The sequence below is a fragment of the Phodopus roborovskii genome, unplaced genomic scaffold (genome assembly GCF_943737965.1).
Source record: "Phodopus roborovskii unplaced genomic scaffold, PHOROB, whole genome shotgun sequence".
In the NCBI taxonomy this organism is placed as follows: domain Eukaryota; kingdom Metazoa; phylum Chordata; class Mammalia; order Rodentia; family Cricetidae; genus Phodopus; species Phodopus roborovskii.
Genome location: NW_026126448.1, coordinates 4,971,355 through 4,988,245, shown reverse-complemented (window position 1 = coordinate 4,988,245; position 16,891 = coordinate 4,971,355). Strand labels below are relative to the sequence as shown.

General features: G+C 37.1%; 1 protein-coding gene across 1 annotated transcript; it reads right to left on the bottom strand.

Annotated features, from left to right (window-relative positions):
• Nucleotides 1–3,587: 3,587 nt before the first annotated feature.
• Nucleotides 3,588–6,889, bottom strand: LOC127225064 (selection and upkeep of intraepithelial T-cells protein 1-like). The gene is made up of 4 exons (XM_051188329.1): nt 6,823–6,889; nt 4,470–4,817; nt 3,724–4,005; nt 3,588–3,634 (listed from the first exon to the last, which is right to left on the bottom strand). Exons 1-4 carry the CDS (start codon nt 6,887–6,889, stop codon nt 3,588–3,590), a joined length of 744 nt encoding a protein of 247 aa, XP_051044286.1.
• Nucleotides 6,890–16,891: the final 10,002 nt, after the last annotated feature.

The window sequence follows — 16,891 nt, the reverse complement described above, 5'->3', positions numbered from 1 at the left end:
GAGCTTCACTTTCTGCTGTAAATGAGTTCTTTAGAACCTCGAAGAAGTCAAGAGTGAAGGATGCAAATATGTTGGATGTTAAGAAGCTTTCCAGATTTTTATATCTGTTGCCACAACAAAAGGAAGTTTAATTTTGACTAATGCAGATAAAGCAAGAATTTCACAAACAACAATGTCAGCAGCTACATCAACAAGAGAAAGTCTTTTGAAGATAAAGATATATGTATAATATATGACCCATAATAATACCCTTGCAGACAGGTTTCTGAATGAAGTATCATGCAGTTGTAATTATCTTTCCCTATCCCACTTTGGTTCTCCCATCTCCAAAACCTACTTACCTTCTAGGATTTGTGGTTTAAGACTTGAAGTTATGATGAAGAGCGTCATCATAGTCAGAAGTGCACCCGCAATCATATTCCAAATTAAATTCCAAGAAAACATTTCATCTGAAACAGAAAGCCACAAAATTTACTAACTAGGAAATTCAGAATGTTTGAACCAATTCAATTAGAAGCAGCACATCCAATTCTCCAATTCTGTCACCTTGGAATGGAAACTTTAGACTAGTTTGGAAAGGCAGGTACAAAGTGTATGAAAATAGCATAAGTGTAAATCTCTGTTGCATGAACTCCCTGATTGTAAGAGAAGAGAAAAAGCAATTTTCTCCTCTTCCCTGTCAAGGCTCATACACATGTTTCAAGGGGAATATATAAAGTCAGTTCCAAATCAGTGCTTCAGTTTTGTCTAAACTCTTAGGACACAAGCAACACCAATGTTCTCACTGAATTATGGTACTACTATGGGCCCAGAGAGTAGACACAATAAAAAGGCAAGTGTGATGGTTAGTTCTTTTGTCAACTTGACACAATTTACAGTGACCTTGGAGGGAAGAATATAGTTTGAGGAATTGACTTAATCAGATTGACCCATGGAACTATCCTTTGAACATTTGTTTTGATTAATTATGGATGCAGGAGAGAGGGAATGATTGATGTGGGAGGACTCCTCCCATTCGTAGGCAGTGCCAACTCTGGGCAGCTAGTCTTTGTGGTGATATATGATTTATGATTTAATAAATCTTGCCTGGGGGTTCAGAATGCAAAACCAGCCACAAGCTATAGAGATCAGGCAGTGGTGATGCATGCATTTAACCCCAGCAGCCATACTAGTTAGCTATAGAATAGAAGCTAGGTGGTGATGGTATACAGTTTTAATCCCAGGACTCAAGAGACAGAGGTAGATGAAACTCTGTTTAGTTCTAGGCCACACTGAGCTACATAATTGATCCAGTTCTAAAGAGAAACAGCTCACATGAAGGTGATCTCAGGACTTGGGATAACATGCCTCTAATCCCAGTATTAGGGAGGTGGAGATAGGAGTGATATGGCTGCATGAAGAAAGAAGCATAAAGAAGGGGAGACAGGAACTTGAACTATTTTTCCTCTGAGGATTCCTGGAGATAGGAACACCCATTTTGGTCTGAGTTAGAGGTAAGAGCTAGTGGGTGGCTACTTTGCTTCTCTGCTCTTCAGCTTGAAGCTTGAATCCTAATATCTGCTTCTGGGTTTTTACTTTTTGTATTAAAGGTCTTGAATTTAGTAAGGAAAAAAAACTGCCCATCACTAAGAAGGCAGAGGCAGGCAGATCTCTGTGAGTAGAGGCTAGCCTGGTCTACAGAGCAAGTTCCAGAATAGCCAGGGATAAGCAGACAAACCCTGTCTCAAAGAAAAGAGAAATAAAAAAGAAAACAAACTGATCAAGCCATGAAGACCAGTCTAATAATCAGCTTTCCTTTATGGTTTGGCCTCTATTTCTACTTGAGTTTTTGTTCCAACTTCCCTTAGTGATGGACTGGTAAGTATAAGCTAAATCAAACAATCACCCAAATTGTTTTCAGTCATGGTATCATCATAGAGAGAAAAATAGAACAGTGGGAATGCTAACATTTGATAAGGTAGGTTCAAGTAAAACTTAGGAATATTAAGAACATCTCTTTGAGACATCTATTGCAAGAGAGGACTGAGAGGTGCATGTCCAGCTTCCCATCTGGACCACATAGCCTCTGAGTCCTAGGTCCTGGAACAAAATTCCAGGCCCTTTCCACACCCGTATCAGCATGTCAGCAGGAAGGACTTCTGCTAGTTACATCAACAACTTCCCACTAGACCCTATAACTTACAAACAAACCTCACTCTTCTCCAAAATCTACCTATCCCTTATGCTCAGTGGCTAACTGGGACACAGACATCTACTGCACAGAGAGGACTGAGAGGATCAGATCTTAGGCATATACCCAAATGATCCACATCCATGCATCAAAAATATCTGTTCAACTATGTTCATAGCAGAATTATTTGTAATAGCAAGAACTTGGAAGCAACCTAGATGCTCCTCAACTGAAGAATGGATAAAGAAGATGTGGCACATTTACACAATGGAATACTACTCATGGAGGGGGGTAAAGGAATCTTGAAATTCATATGCAAATGAATGGAACTTGAAGAAACCATCCTGAATGAGGTAACACAGTCACAAAAAGAGGAACATGGTGTGTACTCACTCATATATGGATTTTAGACCTAGAGCAAAAGATCACCAAGCTATAATTCACACCCTCAGAGAAACTAGGATACAAGGAGGATTCTAAGAGATTCATACAAGGTCCCTCACAGAAGGGGAAAGGAACAAGGTCTCCTGAGCACATTGGGAGTGGGGGGGGCAGTGAGTGGAGAGGGAGCCAGGAGAAAGAGAAGGGGAGGAGAGGAAAGCATGTGGGACTAGGAAGATTGAGTCGGGAGGAACATACAAGAAGAAAGAAAGAGACAGAAAGAGAGAGAGATACCATAAAAGAGGGAGTCATTATAGGTTTGAAGAGAAAAAGACTCTAGAGAAATGTCCAAAGACCTTCAAGGATGACCCTAACTAACAATCTGAGCAACAGTGGAAAGGCTATGTTAAATGCCCTCCCTGATAATGAGATTGACGACTAACTTATCCACCACCATAGAGTCTTTATCTAGTAGTTGATGGAAACAGAAGCAGACACCCACAACTAAACACTGAGCCGAACGGGAATCCAGATGCAGAGAGGGAGGACAAGATCAGGCTACAGAAACCCACAGAGACAGCTGACCTGAACAAGGGGCTAATGGACCTCCAGACTGATAGCTAGGAAACCAACATTGAACCAAGTCAGACCCCTGAACATGGGTTTCAATTAGAAATCCTTGGCAGTCTAAGGGACCTCTGACAGTGGAACCAGGATGTATCTCAGGGGCATAAAAGGACTTTGCAGGCACATTCCCCATGGAGGGATACTTCCTTAACCCAGAGGCAAGACAGAGGGCCTAGTCCCTACTCCAAATGACTAGGCAGATTTTGTTGATCCCTCCTGGAAGGTATCATTCTTCTTGTGGAGTGGGGGGTGGGGTGGGATGGGAGGGTGTTCAGGGGGGGCATGGGAAGGAGGAAGGGAGGGATCGAGGGATCGAGGGGAGGAAAGGGAACTGGAATCAATATGTAAAATAAGAAAAATAAATAAAAAAGAAAAATGGTGAAAGAAATGATTCTAGCAAAGGGAAGCATCATACAACAGATAAGATGATAAATAAGATGAAGGGAAAGGAATGGCCTGAAACCAAATGAAAAAAAAAAAAACACAAGTTTTGTTTCAAGTTTAAATTATATAAACTTATTTCAAGAATGAATACATTAATTTACCTGGTAGAACAATGCCTGTGCTTTCTTCTTTGCCTGTTAGAGGGTTCCAAATGCAGCAAGTGATGTTCCGGAGGGAGCTGTCTCTAAGGTCAAGTGTGATCTTCATATCAAACAATTTGTCTCTATCCTGTGAATAGGACTTTGATGCAGCTGGAATGACCTCTCCTCTGCTATCTCTCCATTCCAAGTGAGGCTGTGGAAACCAACCTCTGGAGAGACACTCCACTATCACACCTTTGGTAGTAGGAGGATGAACAAGGATCTGAACCCGGGAGCTCCCAGCTGGTTATAAACAAAGGGGAATCAGTAGTGTGTAGTGAATGGAAAGAGAAAAAGAACACAAAAAGGAAACCACTCCTCCTTCATATTAACTCCAGGGTCTGTAGATATAAGATAGTCAAAACTCTACAGGGCTCTAATTGACATAATCAATCAATTAAAATAGATGGTACCAGATGGAAACATGTAGAGGCCATAATATACAAATATCAATTATTGCTTTAGTAACATACATATATGTCTATACAAATCTGGTGATAAAAGGCCTTCTTGTTTAATTTGTTTTTTTCTTTCAGTAAAATATTTTCTATTTAACAAATCAAAACAACTAACTTAAGATTTTAGATGGCAAAAACCAACAAATCATCCAGGATTCAATTCTTTGTAGAATTTATAAGTGGACATTTTTCTTATATGTAAATCACTGAATTAAGTTAGAAGTTTGTTTCAGAGGAGTCCATGCTTACCTATGACCTTGACTTCTGTGATGTGTTCTTCATAGAACTTGCCATCCTTGAAGATGCAGTGGTACTGCCCGTCATCATCAGGATTGACATTAAAGATCCTAAGGGTCACTTTCCCTTCTCTAATGTCATCTTTCATGAGCTCTGTTCTCTCCACATATTTTGGAATAATTTCTCCAAACAGATCTTTGCCATCATCGTATAGGTGAATAGGCTGTGTATAGTGGGTCCTGAACCAGCGGATCTCCATGTGCTGAGCATTTTGTGGTGGAGACAACTGACAACTGAGCTCAAGCACTGTACCAAATGGAGCCAAAACTGGCCCCTCTAATCCAGTCACCGTGAATCGATCTGGGAAGAGGAAACCAAAATGTGAAAGCTTTAATCAAAGAAATCTTCTAAGTCACCTCTTCCTCAAAACACACAAACACATTTTTGCTGGGTGTCATCTTTCCTCAGTACACTTGAAAAAATACCTTAATTTTGCACGTCATCAATGGTGATTCATCAAACTATTCCCCTTATGAAATGTGTATAATTACCATTGCTGCTGAATGGCATCACAAATGAGTTGCTATCTGCTTAGTAGTTGACTTTCTTTTATTCTATTTCATTGTTTCTCTGAGTGTTTGTAAGCTGTATTATTTGAAATTGCCACAAGAAGTATATGTTTGTTCTTATGCTTAAGCTTCACATATCTTGAATTATTCTTTTTGTTTTGTTTTGTTTTGTTTTTCAAGACAGGGTTTCTCTGTGGCTTGGGAGGCTGTCCTGGATCTAGCTCATGTAGACCAGGCTGGTCTCAAATTCACAGAGATCCATGTGCCTCTGCCTCCCCAGTGCTGGGATTAAAGGTGCATGCCACCACCACCCAGCAAGTCTTGACTTATTCTTAACTTTGATTTTGAAAAATTCTCACCCATTGTATGTTTAAATTCGTTTTTAAAGAACCTACTACTGTCATTTCCCTAAACCAGTATAATTTCTAATTGCATTCTAAGACATATCCTCATATCTACATCTAAATGTAGCTCTCTCCTTTGCTGATTGAGCCATCACTGTTACACTTTTTTGAGAGAAAGAGGAGCAAGAGAACGACATAGGTAGGTAAAGGATTTATGGAGATTCAGGAGGAGATGTAGGAGGCAGATTATATGATCAAATATATTGCATGAAAAAAAGCAAAACTTATTTTTGGAGCATTTGGAAACTCATGAAATCTCAACAATATGGTAATTTAAACAGAATCTGCATAATAGCATAATTGGTTGACCTGCTAATACAGAAAGGTAAAAATCTCACTAGGTTTCATTTACCCTTAGATGAAGAACTATAAGCAATTAATGGTGGCAGAGAAAGCAAAGAGTCAGTCTTCTCCATGAATCAGTCCCTCATAAGTTATTCATTCCCAAGTGGTCAGTCTTAAATACCCAAGCATATGAAGAACACTAAATGAGCTCATCTCTCTGTGTGTGTGTGTGTGTGTGTGTGTGTGTGTGTGTGTGTCTGTGTGTAATAGAGAGTACGTTGTGGGTTTGAGAAGGATTGGGGACATGGGAGGAGTTGGATAGAGAGAGGAAATGGTAGAAATGATGTGAATATAGTATGTATATAGGAAAAATATTTTTGTTCCCTTTATTCTCTGTTTTTATTTATTATGGTACTTTTTTTAAATAGCAAGACAGAATAAAGTGCTAAAATCTACTTCTCCAAATGTCCTCTTTTGGAAACAAGGGATTTTTTGTTTTGTTTTGTCTTCTGGATATAACTAGACCATAGAAGATGATAATATGGAGTCTAGAGTCAAACTTTCAAAGGCAATTCTAGATTTTCCTACACCTGACCAATACTTGGCTTAACATGTATTTGAGCTTACAAAACTCTTAAAGGAAAGAGAGAGAGAAAAAAAGAAATGTTCTTAAAGGTGCACTGAAAATTTTTAACCACATGGTAAAACCACAAATCAATGCATCAATATGAAGTGATCCCTTCCCTTAAAATTGAAAACACACACACACACACACACACACACACACACACACACACACACACACGGAGCATGTCTATGAACATGGAGAAATTTCTACTTTAACACCCCAGATAAGTTTAAAATATCTCTATTTAGTGAATATTCATATAATCTTAAATTAGTTCCTAAGAAGAGATCTCAATAGGACAGCTTAGAAACACAAGAATATAGAGAAATTTGGCTTGTGACAAGAATTATTTCTGGAGTTTGTGGAGAAAAGATGATTCTGTATGGCTTAAACTTTCAGACATATAAGCTTACTGCGTGCACAAGCTTAAGCTCACCCAAATCCCAGGATGAATGTGTAAGGGGCTCTTAAATTCCCACCTGTAGCTGAGAAGGTATTGGCATTGATGGTTGGTGAATTGCAGGAGGGAGAGTAAGTTTTCTTCATGGATACAGCTCCTCAAAACTACCTGAAGGGGGATGTCATTCTATATGCTGTGAATATATATTTCTCTTATTGCTTGATGAATAAAATTGTTTTGGCCAATGGACAGGCAGGATGTAGCTAGGCAGGAAGTATAGGCAGGGCTTCCAGACTAGGAGAATGCTGGAAGAGGAACACAGGGAGTGAGTTGTGAGTGAGATGCCATGTAGCTGCTGAGGAAGTAGGAGGCACAGGCATCACTGGCAAGCCAAGACTACATGGAGATGCACAGATTAATAAAAATGGGTTAATAATTCAGAGACAGCCAGTAAGAAGCCTGAGCCATTGGCCAAACAGTTTATAATTAATATAAGCATGTTGCGGTTTAGTAAGGATCAGGATAAACCAGTAGGTCGAATAGATGTTTATTCAGGGAGAAATAACTTACAACCTAGACAGATGCACACCAGCAAGTTGCTTTCCTCTCTGCCTCCCACCAGCTCCTCCTCAGACCTAGTTCCACAGGTCACTTTGGCCCCTGGCTCCACCCTCCAATGAGCATGGTCAGTGCCACAGAAGGAGACAAAGTAAATATCCCATTACATGAGCCTCTGTGTGTTTATTTGTGACTAAATGACTGCAGGACTGGGTAGGACAGAAACTTCCATTTACAACTAAACATGCTCTAATTGATGTTCACACATTTGTGTATAGTGTCTTTCTTTATAGCACTAACTCTTGAATGATGACATGGAGATTTGTTTTAATTTAACTATGAAAGCTTGGATTTAGCTTATATTTGTTCCCAACTAGCTCTGAAAACTTAAATTAACCTGTTTATTTTAATCTACATTCTGCCAAATGGTGTTTACCTCTCTCCAGTACTGAATATCAAACTTCCCCTGTGTCTAGCTGAAGAGTCTCCTGCATCTCAGAATTTTTCCCCTAGTGTTCCTATCCTATCTCTGCCTGGAAGTGCCACCTATCCTGTACTGCTTAGCTATGGGCTGTTTGGCTCTTCATTAAACCAATAAGAAGGATCCTTAGGCAGGCAAGGAAGAACAGAGACACATATTCACAGTGTACAGAAAGATTATTTCAACTCTGAACATGCAGGCACCACTGTGTAGCCTCAGTGGATTTGCAAACAAGAGAACATATGAGGATTGGGTGAAAAAGTGGTGGGAAGCATAGAGAAAAATTGGAAGGGAGGGAATTGGGCGCACTTTTGAACAAAGCACAGTATATGCAGCCATGGACTTGTGAAACAATAAAACAGAACAATGAAAACAATATTCTGCATAGGTTCATTTGAAAACAGAAACTGTAGGTTATTATTTTGCAGTCTGGTCCTGAGAACTCTTCTGTAGAAAGCACAGCATGTACACATCATACTAGAAATAAATCAAGATGATGAAATGCTGATCATATAGAAGCACTTACTACTAACCCTGAGGAACTGAGTTCAATCCCTGGGACCCACAATGTAGAGAGAGTGAATAGATGACTGCAACTCATTCTCTGATATCCACTTTCACTCTGGGGTGTTGTACATTTACACAGTTTCTTGCATGCACAAATGCACATGCACACACAAAACAAATAAAAATGGAATAAAATTAGACAGAATCAACTGCCACTGCATAACTTAAATTAAATAACTGGATGTTTGTTATACAGAAAATAAATTACAACAGCTTGACCATTAGTCCACTCAATAAAAAAATTTACAATAAAATTAAATGTTTTGTATTTAATTAATTAAAATATTTTTGTTAGCAGAAGGAAAAGATACACCATAGGCAGAAAAATAGTTGCAAAACAGGTATTAGTAAAAGACTTGTATGTAGAACATAGAAAGAACTTCTTTCTATATATATACACTATATAAAAACATCTTTCTTATATATAAATTCTGAAATATATTTTATTAGAGAGTTACAAAAAAAGTAATGAGATATTATCATAAACCTATTAGAAGAGTAGCTGAAATACAAAGTGCTAACAACATCAAATGTTGGTTAGCACAGAACTACAGGCATCTGTGGTTTGTCACAGATGGGAATGTAATATGATCAAATCCTTTGGAGGAGAATTCATCTGTGCTCTGTCTGTCTGTCTGTCTGTCTATCTGACAAATTTAACCATAGTCTCACCATAGTAATGAGCCTTCATTTTTCATATGCCTAGATATGATACAAAAGACTTGAAAAGTAGGTCCATGCAAAAGCCTGCACCCAAATGTTTAAAGCATCACTACTCACAATTCACAACTGGATGCAGATGAATGCTTTTCAACAAGTGACTGAATAAATGTTTTACATTTATACAATGGAATATTGTCTATTAGTAAAGCTTGTATGGTTTCTAGTGTATGGCCTTCTAGATAAAGCAATGATGTAGGGTATGAAGGATGGTTGGTTGGGTTCTTAAGAGGAGATAAAATGAGGAGTAGGTGGATCATATGACATTTCAAGAGTGGTAAAATTCTTCTATATGACATCAGGTTGAATCCATGAGGATCTATGAGTTTAAGAATTTCAGGGTCTGATAGAGGGACCAAACTAAAACCACCAGGTGGCAGTAGCACACAACAGCTGTCCATTTGAGCAACAATTCAGGATTGCAAAGTAGGAAGCCACAGAGTAAGACTTTGCAGAGGCACTGAAGACCATCATCCGCAACAGAATGATGAACAAGGAACTCTCAAGATTGGCAGCACTCTTATATATTTAAGTGGAACCACACCATAGCAAATTATGGAGTGTCAGGGCCATAGAATTGCTAAAGGACATTAGCAGCTCAGTTTAAATATCACTGTGTCATAGTTTCATTTTTGTATTTTTTTATTGGTATATTATCTATTGTATGTAGGAGGTGATATCTTAGGAACATTTTCCTACAAGTATATAATGTACTTTCACTAAGTCCCATGCTCCCATAAGCCATTAATACTTTTCTCTCTCTTCTCCTCTTTGTCTTCAGGATATGTAGTATTTGTCTTTCTTAATCTGAATTAACTTGCTTAAAATGTATTAATCTGCATTAATGTATTGAATCTATTTTCCTTTAAACAAATTTTGTACTACTATATGGTTAATTCTATAGCTACCGTGGATAGTGGTGCAATAAACATGGATGTACGAATAGCAGTGTGGTATGTTGGTTTAGAACCCTTCAAGTAAATACCCAAGGGTGGTATGGCTGCATAATGTGGTTGATGAACTTTAGATTTTTTGTTTTGTCTTTCGTCTTTGGATCCTACATATTGATATCAGTGGTGTCTAAACTAATTTAGATTGTGACCAGGACTGTATAACACACATTTTTCAACACTTTTGCCAGGACTCATCTATTTTCTTAATGACTGTCATTCTAATCATGGTAGATGAACTCATAATGTGCTTTAATTTGCTTTTTTTCTGATAATCATGCTGAACTTTTTCATATGTTTAATGGTTATTTTTAATTCATTTCAAGAACTATCTAATTGAACTGTTTAGTGATTGGATTGTTGGGTTTCTTGGCATTTAGTTTTGTGAGATCCTTACATATTCTATATATTATTCCTTTGTCAGATATAGGGTTAACAAACATTTTTCTTATACTTTAGGACACTCATTCAAATAACTTTTTTATTTCCTGTACAGAGACAGCTAATTTCATGCAATCCCATTTGTCTGTTTTTTTTGTTTTTGCATTAATTCCATGAATATTTGGAGTTCTACTCAGAAAGTCCTTGCCTATGTTTGCATTTCAAAATGTTTTCTCATATCTCCCCATTTTCAGAGCTTTATATTTTAAATTAAAATATTTTCTATATTTGGAACTGGTTTTATACATGACCAGAGATGGGCTATAGTTTTAGCATTCTACACATGTATGTTGGTTTTCTCAACAACATTCATTAATAAGCTGTTTTTTCCATCTTTGTAAAAAGTCACTTGTCTTTAGTTGTGAGAATTTATGTCTATATTTTATTGTGCGGATCCACATGCTGGCTTTTGCATTGTATCCACAACCATGAAGCAGGGAGGAGTGAGTGCTTGTGCTCAGCTCAACTTCTCCTTTTCATATAGCTCAAGATGTCATTCTAGGAAATTGATCCACTCGCAATGGTCTTCCCACCTCAGTTCACCTACTTAATATAATACCCTCTTATGGGTGTGCCCAGAGGCTTGTCTCCCAGGTAATTCTAGATTTCATCAGGTTGGCAACAGAGCCTCTGTAACGTTGCCTGCCTCCCTCCCTCCCTCCCTCCCTCCCTCCCTCCCTCCTTCCCTCCCTCCCTCCCTCCCTCCCTCCCTTTCATTCTTTCTAAACTTGATATTGGTAAGGTTCATGAGGGGAAGTGAGAGATTCATACCTGCCCACAGTGTTTCTGTATGAAGGAGGTACATGATAACAACACCAAATCTGTAAACAAGTAAGTAGTTTTTCATCACTCATCACACCTGCAAAAAGGAAGCATATTCATTACTAGTTAAAATGTTACTAAGAAGTTGCAGAAATCAGATAAACCCATAAATAAAGCAGCTGTCTTCCAGTTGCAGTTGCCATCATCTTTTAATCCCAGGCAAACAGCAAATGCATTTTAGGGGAAGCAGTTACTTTGTTTTATTTAGCATTCTGAAATTTTATTATAAACTCTGACTTTTATGCTAGGAATGATCAATATATGACTATATTTTTCAGACATTTATTTATTTTTACAGGATTTTCTTCTCCAATGCTTTATTGAATATTATTTTCTGTTTTATTTGAATTAAATCAGATTGCTTTCTTTGTCCAAGTTGATGGAAATGCAGAATAGTTCCAGAATTTTAAAGCCCCCATTAGTGAAATAATTTGATTTATTTATTAGTAGATACACAGAGAAAAAAATTAAAGACAGATTTATCTTCATTATATGGTAGAAACTAAGTAACCATTTTATAACGGGGAAATAACTTTTATGTATGACATTTTAAAAACTCCACTGAATTTTCTGTTAATTGAAACATTGTCTTAGTTAAGGTTTCTATTGCTGTGAAGAGACCACCATGACCACAGAAACTTTTATGAAGTAAGATATTTAATTAGACCTGGCTTACAGTTTCAGAAGTTTAGTCCATTATCATTACACTAGGAAAGGAGCTGCATTCTATATCTTGATTGGCAGGCAGCAGAAATGAATGCTTCACTAGGCTTAGCTTGAATATCTGAGACCTCAAAGTCTGCCCCCACAGTGAAACACTTTCTCTAACAAGGCCACATTTACTCCAACAAGGTCACACCTCCTAATAGTGCAACTTCCTATGAGTCAAGCATTGAAACACATGGATCTATTAGGGACGTTCCTATTCAAACAACCACAGATATATTAGTGTCATTAATTCTTCAGTGCAAAGCCAAGGGGAAGATGAAGTTGTAAATTCTCAGATAAATATAAATGATTTTTTATAAGTTCTATTTGCTATGTAGTTCTGGGAATAGATATAAGAGTTGCCTATTTCTATACTCAAAGTACTTTCTATACTTACCAAGTACTGGTATTATAGAGAAACAAAGAGCCACCCTCCCTGTGGAGTGTGTGTGTGTGTGTGTGGGGTGGATGGGTGGAAACATTACAATACCTTGTCTACATGGGTAAATTTAGTAGCAATCCTTGCCATATCTAGATTCTCAAATTACTAAAATGATATGAATGACGACCTGGCTTCCTTAAAAATCATAAAGGCAATAAAGACATACATCAGATAGTGTATGTACAACTGCTGTTGAGCAATGGAGAGTTGAGGAAAACATAGTAATACTAAATAGTGAAGTAGAGGAAATCTTATAAAGCCTTCATATGGTGTATTAATATAAAGTCGAGCAAGCTATAAAGAGAATAAGTGGTAGCATGTATAGCAGCTAACTCAGGGTCCTGGATTAATATCATATAACTTGAAACCCTGGCTTTACTATTTAGCTGAATAAGCCTAGGAAATTTACTAGAACTCTATCACTTCAGGTTTTCAGATGTAGGAAATATTTTCTTCATCCTTGTATTTGTTATTAGAATTCGTGGTGGTTTGAATAAAAAATGATCCCCATGGGCCCATAGGGAATGGCACTATTAGGAGGAATGACCTTGGGTAAGGACATAAGGCCTTATGGGAGAAGGTGTGTCACTAGGGGCTGGACTTTGCGGTCTCGGAAACTCAAGCCTGGCTAGGGTGTTGCAGTTACTTCTGCTGCCTCCAGATCAAGATTCAACTCTGTTTCTATTACCATGCCTGCCTTCATCATTAGGATTATGGACTAAACTTGTGAACTACAAGTCAGCCCCAAAGAAATGCTTTCCTTTGTAAGAATTGCCTTGGTCATGGTGTGTCTTGGCAGCAATTAGATATCCTAATTAAGATGGAGGTTTGTATCAGAGGTATGGCTCCGATAGCCTGACCATGGTTTTCTTTGGAGGAATGTGGACTTTGGAACTTTGAATTAGAAAACAGTTGAACACTTTAAATGAAGCTTAATGGATTATACTGCTAGGAACATGGAAGACAGTGGTGCCACCAGTGTCAAGAGGTTTCGGAAAAGAATTTTAGTATGTGGCATAGAGACGTTCTTGTGATGTTTTGACAAAAAAAAATGTGGCTGCTTGCCTTCTGTATATGTTTCTCTTATTGATTGATGAATAAAACACTGATTGCCCAGTAGCTAGGCAGAAGGCATAGGTGGGGATACCATACTAGGAGAATATCTGGAAAGAGGAAAGCAGAGAGGAGCCACGAGGCAGATGCCATGTAGTTATTGGGAAGATAGAACTCCAGCATTCTCCAGTAAGCTAAGACCATGTGGAAATACTTAGGTTAATAGATATGACTTAATAATTAGGAGAGAGCTTGTCAATAAGAAGCCTGGGCTATAAGCCAAATAGTTTGTAATTGATATATAAGCTTCTGTGTCTTTATTTGGGACTAAAGAGCTGCAGGACCTGGCTAGAAAGAAACTCCATCTACAGTGGCATTATTAGGAGGTCTGGCTTTGTTGGAGTAGGAATTGCCTTGTTTGAGGAAGTGTGTCACTGTGTAGGTGGGCTTTGAGGTCTCCTATATGCTTTGTATTACTTTTTATTCTCTGTAAATTTTATAATGGTTTTGTTTTAACATTTCAAAACTTCTTTAGCAAAAATAAATACAATAAACATTTATGGCTTCCAGGGAGATATTTTATCTTATTTTAATAATATTTGTTTTTAAATTTTATGTATGTGTCCACATGTTAATATGCACATATGCATGTATGCATCTGTGGAGGTTGGAAAAGTGTCATGGCACCAGACACTAGAGTTATAAGGGGTTGTGACCAATCAGGTGGGTGTTGGGAAGCAAGTCTCTGTCCTATCTGATATCTGTAAGCACTCTTAACTGTTGAGCCATCTCTCCAGCATGGCAATTTAAAGTGCAATGCTCAAATCAGGGTAGTAGCAGTTGCATTTCCTTAAATATCAGTGGATACCTTCAAACTTTGCTCATTCAGTTATCTGTAAAGCATAATAAATAATTGTAAAGGATGCTCACCAAAATAGAGCTTATTGTTCCTAAATAATTGTTGATACCTATAATTAAGCTTCCCTCTGACTTCCTATGCCAATTTCTCCTTTCAGTGTTTAGTAGAAACTATTCTACTTTCTCCTATAAAATCAACTTTCATAGATGAATAATAATATTCAGACATTTTCTTTCTTTGATAGCCTATTTAAGAAAGAAGAAAATCATATATGTATATATATATATATATATATATATATATATATATAATCACAAACATCTTACCTCAATGCATTTCTCTTTTACTCTTTGCTTTTCTTAGTCACATCTATCTACAATAAAATATATATACTGGTTGCAAAGAAAATTATGGGAATGAAACAAATCTTAATGAATGTGTGACCGAGAAACTAGCATAAGGATAGATATATATTTTCTTGCTACTTAACATTACATTCCAGAAATTGAGCCAACATTTGCCAAGTCTCTACACAGCAGAAGAAATACATAAGGAAAACAGAAGAAAAAAAACTTCCCGGAGGTTACTAAGGCTTCATCCTTCTGAACTTCCACATCTCAATAGCCTTCAATCACAGGTCTGCAGCCTCCCCAGAAATGTAAATACAATAATTTTCCCAGAGGCATAAGCAAAAGAAAATGCTAAAAGAGACATTTATGAATAGACTACTAGATACATAATCTTACTAAATTCTGATACTTACTTGAGCTTGATGGTTGCAAGTCAGCTCTCCACGTTTCCAATAGAAAACCCCAGTTGGCTCACCCTGATTTCTGATAATGGCCAGGTGTTTTTCTGTACCCAGGGAAAGATGATCCAGAGTCAGACCATGACCAGGTAAATCTGATCATCAAACCTCTTCTATTCTCAGATTCTGGCTGTATGATTCTTCCCACTTGACAATTTATTTATTTTTTGCAGAAAAATGCAGAGTAGGCTAATTGCATTCACAAACAAATGAAACCTTTGTTCAGCCTGTGACTCATATTGCTTAATTACTATTAAGGCTTCCATCATCCATGGAAGGAACACAAGAAATTCTGACTCATACCTGTCATGTACTGAGTTTTGCCCATAAAAGATATGATTAATTTATTTGCCATGGCGGAAGAGTCAATTCATGAAAGTGTAAGCAGAAGACTCTCAATTCAACTTTCAGAGAACAGACAATTGTTAGCAAGATCTTGGAACAAAATAATCAGCTATTCCATGAAGCAAAGGCCCATCAATTTTTCCAGGGTAATAGTATAATCTGACCTTGAAAACAACAAAATTCAGAGCATACTAGATAGTTTAAGATGGCTGGAGCAGAGGAGAGGTTGAGGAGGCATAAGAGATGAACTACTGAAAGTAAAAGGGTAAACATGTTATATTAGTTATTGTTCTCATTGCTCTGTGCAAATACCTGATAAAAAGAAACTTAAGAGAGTGAGGATTTATTGCCTATATTGTTATAACTGCAATTTAAAAATTAATTATGTACATATTTGAATGTGTTTATAAAATAATAATGTATATTTATACATGTATGTTCACATATATAAAAATATAAGAAAATGAATGTGTGTTTATAACATATGTAATTATGAATATAAGCTTAATATGTGTTAATGATACATGCATTATGTATGTACTTTTTGTATAAACAATATAATATCTTTACATAATATGGATGTGTTAGTTACTATTTGGGTTGATGTGACTAAAATACCTGACAAAAATCCAACTTGAAGGAATGATTTATTTTGGCTTACAGTTCCAAGGAAAGTACATCATAGATGGAGGCATACTGCTGGTCATGTTATGGTCAAATTAATCAAACAAAGATCAATGGATATTGGAACTCTGTTTTCTTATTTTTAATATTTTAAAAATATTTTTAAAATAGTGTTTTTATTTACTCTTTGAGAATTGCATACATTACATTTTGATCATAATCATTATCCTCCCTCATTTCTTCCCAGATACCCCCATATCTCCCTAGCCACCACCCAATTTCATGGTATTTTGTTCAAAAAAGGAAAAGAAAAGCAAAAACAGAATCCAGTTTGTGTTGAATGACTAAACCTTGTTTCAAGGCCTGCTCTGGACTGTGGTTGATATGTTTAGTGTCATTTCACTGAAGACTGACTTTCTCTGTAGCTCTCAATTACTAATATTTCTTTGGGTTTGGGTGGAACTTCATGCCTACTCTTTCATGCTGGAATTTTGAATTTTGTCTGGTATGAGCTTGTTCATTGGGCATACTCTCCTTCCCTGGTCTCTTATTAGGATATAATCTCTGAAGTTATTCAGGCTGTGGCACTGATGATGACAGTTTTAAAGCTAACATTCACATAAAAGAGAGAACACAGGATAGTTGTTATTTTGGATCTGTATTACCTCACTCAGGATGAATTTTTCTATTTTCATTCATTATCCAAAGGGTGTCATGGAACCACTCAATATTAAATATTATAGGGTATTACAAAGGCTATTTGGTTGCTC

Excerpts from the sequence above, each read along its gene's own strand:
- LOC127225064 (XM_051188329.1), bottom strand. The coding sequence starts at position 6,889 with ATGAAGAAAACTTACTCTCCCTCCTGCAATTCACCAACCATCAATGCC. Across the intron at positions 4,818-6,822 it reads CAATACCTTCTCAGCTACAG|ATCGATTCACGGTGACTGGA; the intron begins GTGGGAATTTAA and ends TCCTCTTCCCAG. Across the intron at positions 3,635-3,723 it reads CACAGGCATTGTTCTACCAG|GCCATTCCTTTCCCTTCATC; the intron begins GTAAATTAATGT and ends ATTTGGTTTCAG.